We start from the raw sequence: 4,488 nt of genomic DNA on the forward strand, positions 1-4,488 counted from the left end.
GGTACCTTCTATTTAACCCTCGTTTTATTATATCTAAATGCCAATAAATAAATTATATATATAATAAAAATATTGCCTTCAAAATGCTTCTCTTAAACTAATTTATGGTTTACAAAGTTTAATTAGATAGGATTACTTTATTTGTAAAACCGAAAATAATTAATTGTCTATAGCTAAATTGTCAATCGTTAACATAGATAAATATAAATACTATTACAATCAAATTCTTTCCGTTCTATATATTTGTTTAACTATTTAATATAATAAGTTTATAAATTTTACTTATCTTCGGCAAAAATTTATCAATATAATTGAAAATTTATAACTTAACATTAAATGATTAAACATAAGATAGTATAACCTAAATTTTATTTGTACATTAATAAGGATAATTAGTAATAACCGGAGGATGTATATTGTACAATTTTGAAACAAGAAGGTCTAATTTGTAAATTTAAGCATAAATGAAGGCGAACAAATAAAAATAACTCTGGTAATATATGTAGTGATGTGAGAAAAAGTATCTGTGTGTTGTTTGCATTATACTCCTTCACTCTACTTCCACAGCTTTATATCATCTTCTGCCCCCTTTTACCTTTTTGTCGGTCTCCACCACCACCGCCGCCGCCGACACCGCTGCCGCCGGTCAGTCACCACGACGACCACAGCCACAACCACCAGCAATTTGTATCACATTTCAGGTAACGTGTAATATGGTTTACATCGGCCAAGATTTGATAGGGTAACTTGATAAGGTTTAAAACTTTAAATTGAGACGACAAAGTTCCAAATTGGAATCGTTGAGATGGCTGCGAGTGTTTGTTCCTCGGAGGAAGACAACAACAACCACAACAATATCTCTAGTAGTAGTGGACGATGTTGTGAGGAGGAGAGTTACAGTCTTAGTGCTGACATCAGTGAGTCTGAGAGTTCGAGCGGTTTCTCCGGCTGCCGTTATAACGATGGCGCTTCTTCTAGTTCATTGAAATCGTCGTCTTTTGCTGCTTCTAATTCGGTTTCCCGCAATGATTCTATCTTCCCGATGCCCTTCACATTCCCGCTGATTAGCGGATGCGATGACGTTATGATTTGGGATAAGAAGAATCCTCAGAAACAGCCTGATGCAGATTTATCTGGTTAGTCTCCATTGATCTTTTTCTATTCATGTGCTTTACTGTATTAACAACTGTTACTAATGTCATTCCTAAATACAAATCGATTTGAACAGTTAGATACAACATTAGGGCACGGATAAACTCACACATATTTGTTTGAAATTCTCTCTCTATACGTTTTTCTTGACTATTGTTACCAAAAATCCGTCCATCTCTCCTCCATTTTGAGCGCACATTGTGTTACATAGAGGCAATTTCACCAATTTCTTCAGATTATTGTAATAATTCTGTTAAAATTTCAACGACCTTGTAGAAATCGATATGATGAAGGAAAAGTTCGCTAAGCTGCTGCTTGGAGAAGACATGTCTGGAGGGGGAAAAGGTGTCTGTACAGCCCTAGCAATTTCAAACGCTATAACAAATCTCTCTGGTTAGTGAGTTTTTCATTTTCTTGCAATAACTATGTGTTTTTCCTTATTTTCTAATTGGGATCTGTTTCTGATTGAATCATGAAAGCCTCTGTATTTGGGGAGCTATGGAGGTTGGAGCCATTAGCACCTCAAAAGAAGGCAATGTGGCAAAGGGAGATGGAGTGGCTTCTATCAGTAAGTGACTCCATTGTAGACTTTGTTCCTTCAATACAACAATCTCCATCTGGTGGCTCTTATGAAGTAATGGCAACACAACCAAGGGCAGATTTGTCTATGAATCTTCCAGCTTTAAAGAAGCTCGACTCCATGTTAATCAGTATGTTAGATGGGTTTCACAATACAGAGTTTTGGTATGTTGATCGAGGCATAGTTTTAGCAGAAGGTGATGATCATGAAACATTTCCTTCTAGAATCTGTGGAGGAAGACCTTCAATTAGACAGGAAGAAAAATGGTGGTTACCTTATCCAAAAGTCCCTCCCAATGGATTATCTGAAGATGCTAGGAAAAGATTACAACAGTGTAGAGATTGCACAAACCAGATTTTAAAAGCAGCTTTAGCAATTAATAGTAATGTTCTTTCAGAAATGGAGATTCCAAATGCTTACTTGGAATCCTTACCCAAAGTATGCTTTTATATGATCAATAAACTTTTCTAATTTCTAATGTATTATTTATTATTTCTAATTGGTTAATGATTAATTAATAATAATACAGAGTGGAAAAGCGTGTTTAGGTGACATCATCTATCGCTACATATCTGCTGAAAAATTCTCTCCCGAATGTCTTGTGGAATGCTTGGACTTGTCATCTGAGCACCACACTTTGGAAGTTGTGAATCGGGTTGAAGGAGCAATTTATGCATGGAAGTTGAAAGGTCACAAAAAGAATTCAAGTCATTTAAAGCAAAAACATTCATCATGGAGTGGGAAAGTTAAGGGATTTGTTGTTGATGGCGATAAGAATGGTTATTTAGCACAAAGAGCCGAGACATTGCTTCATAGCTTAAGACTTCGGTTTCCTAGCCTTCCTCAAACTTCATTAGATATGAGCAAAATTCAATATAACAAGGTATGTGCTAATAATAGCAAAACTACATTTATTTAGGGTAGAATTGTTAAAGTACAAGAAAAAAAAATTGAATGTACAATGCTATATTATATATATATTTTTTTAATAAGAAAACATTTTAAATTTCGATGCTAGAATTGATTACTGATCTAAAAGTACATTGCTATTTCTTGCATTTGGTAGGACGTGGGGCAATCGATACTCGAAAGCTACTCAAGGGTGATGGAAAGCTTAGCATTCAACATAACTGCAAGAATCGATGATGTCATCTTTGTAGATGACACAACGAAGCAATCTCTGACATCGAAATCTCTATCGACATTCAACCGAGGGGGTCTTGGGGGCCGCCCAATCCAAAAGCGAATGTCCCCGAGCCCATTCTCAATCAACCACACGCCGTACTCCTCCCCATTTGCAACCCCAACATTTTCCACATCACCAACCCTAATTCGTAGCCCTACAAGAGCACCAACACTGATCAACAACAACACCACTGATACCTGTAAACTTGAAGTCCCTAAGCCTCGGGACCTTGAAAAGCTATGGACGTTTGCGCAAAATGTGAATTCCGAAAGTGTAACGGAAAGAGATTGAATGTCTGATGGGGGTGGGGGGGGGGGGAGAGGGGTAGGGTGGGTTGTATATGTGTTTAGGAATGTAGTTTGCGGTTTTTAAAGTTGTCGAGGGATTGGTGTTGGTTTTGTTGTTATGTTGATGTTGGGTGTTGTTTTCCACTTCGGAAAATAATATTTGTTAGGATTTTTGTTACAACTTTATAGTAAGTTTGAGGTTTAATCACTATATTTTACTTTCGTTAGTGAGAAGCACTTTTAAGTCTTTGCAATTTTTTCTATATCGTTTGTTTTGATTTGTTATAACGGTTTTAAAGTGATTACAATATAAATTTTTGTTAGAGTTTAGTTAGTCGTTTTAGTTTACAGTATAAAGTTTTTGTTGAAGTTTAGTCGTTTTAGTTTACAATAAAAATTTTTGTTAAATTTAGTCGTTTTAGTGAAAACTTTGACGCCAAATATTCCACTAAATTCCACTAAAGTCAATTTTGACAGTTTTTATTTCCATCCTATGTTCTCTATGGTTTTTTCACTTATACAATACAGAAAAATTAAAATATTGACTTTTAAACATTGGTTTAGACATAAAGGGAGTTTGACGGTTTTCATCCCCTTTCCCTAGCTTTTCCTTTCTTAAGTTTTGCGCACATTTCAAATTCCTTTACAGATTTGGTCCAAAAGTTATAGAGTTTGTAGCCCAGTTGTTATATTTTTATTAGGTTTTTTTTTTGGTACAGTTTTAGTCTAAGTTATAATTGTTTCAATGAATTTGATTTACTTCTTTACAATTTTAGAGCATTGTTATATTATTTTTTTGAATTTGGTATTTTTAGAAACTTTTTTTTAATACAATTTTTTCCAAAAGAATTTACGTCTTTTTATCTTATTTTATAAATTTTAGTATATTTTTGTGTTATTTACTGAACTATTTCCTTACTTTTTTTGTAACTTCGTTCTAAAAATTTGTCCAAACAATTTGTACAAAAATTTCCCAATAATTTTGGTACAACTTTTATATATTTTTATATTTTTTATGAATTCATTTGTATAAAATTAGTTTTTTTTGCATAATTAGTTTTTTGTATTCTCTCTCTCTCTCTCTCTCTTTCTCTCTCTCTCTCTCTCTCTCTCTCTCTATATATATATATATATATATATATATATATATATTAATGATTTTTTCCCTTTTTACATACGTGTGTCTATCCATCTACTATAATAAATGAAAGTTTTTTGCCACATGTCATCTTTTTTTTTATTTGGACACATGACATTTTCTAGAATTTTTAAATTTTCTATTT

The 4,488-nt window shown here is 33.6% G+C and overlaps 1 protein-coding gene across 1 annotated transcript; it reads left to right on the forward strand.

Annotated features, from left to right (window-relative positions):
- Positions 1-518: 518 nt before the first annotated feature.
- LOC145102408 (rop guanine nucleotide exchange factor 1-like) lies at positions 519-3,225 on the forward strand. The gene is made up of 5 exons (XM_079039796.1): positions 519-1,136; positions 1,429-1,545; positions 1,632-2,170; positions 2,262-2,615; positions 2,799-3,225. The coding sequence occupies exons 1-5, from the start codon at positions 806-808 to the stop codon at positions 3,207-3,209; spliced, it is 1,752 nt and encodes a 583-aa protein (XP_078895922.1). The 5' UTR covers positions 519-805; the 3' UTR covers positions 3,210-3,225.
- The last annotated feature ends 1,263 nt before the right edge of the window (positions 3,226-4,488 follow it).

Source organism: Lactuca serriola, chromosome 4 (genome assembly GCF_051521515.1).
Source record: "Lactuca serriola cultivar US96UC23 chromosome 4, Lser_US96UC23_V15, whole genome shotgun sequence".
NCBI lineage: Eukaryota > Viridiplantae > Streptophyta > Magnoliopsida > Asterales > Asteraceae > Lactuca > Lactuca serriola.

Excerpts from the sequence above, each read along its gene's own strand:
- LOC145102408 (XM_079039796.1), top strand. The coding sequence starts at position 806 with ATGGCTGCGAGTGTTTGTTCCTCGGAGGAAGACAACAACAACCACAAC. Across the intron at positions 1,546-1,631 it reads CGCTATAACAAATCTCTCTG|CCTCTGTATTTGGGGAGCTA; the intron begins GTTAGTGAGTTT and ends GAATCATGAAAG. Across the intron at positions 2,616-2,798 it reads GCAAAATTCAATATAACAAG|GACGTGGGGCAATCGATACT; the intron begins GTATGTGCTAAT and ends TGCATTTGGTAG.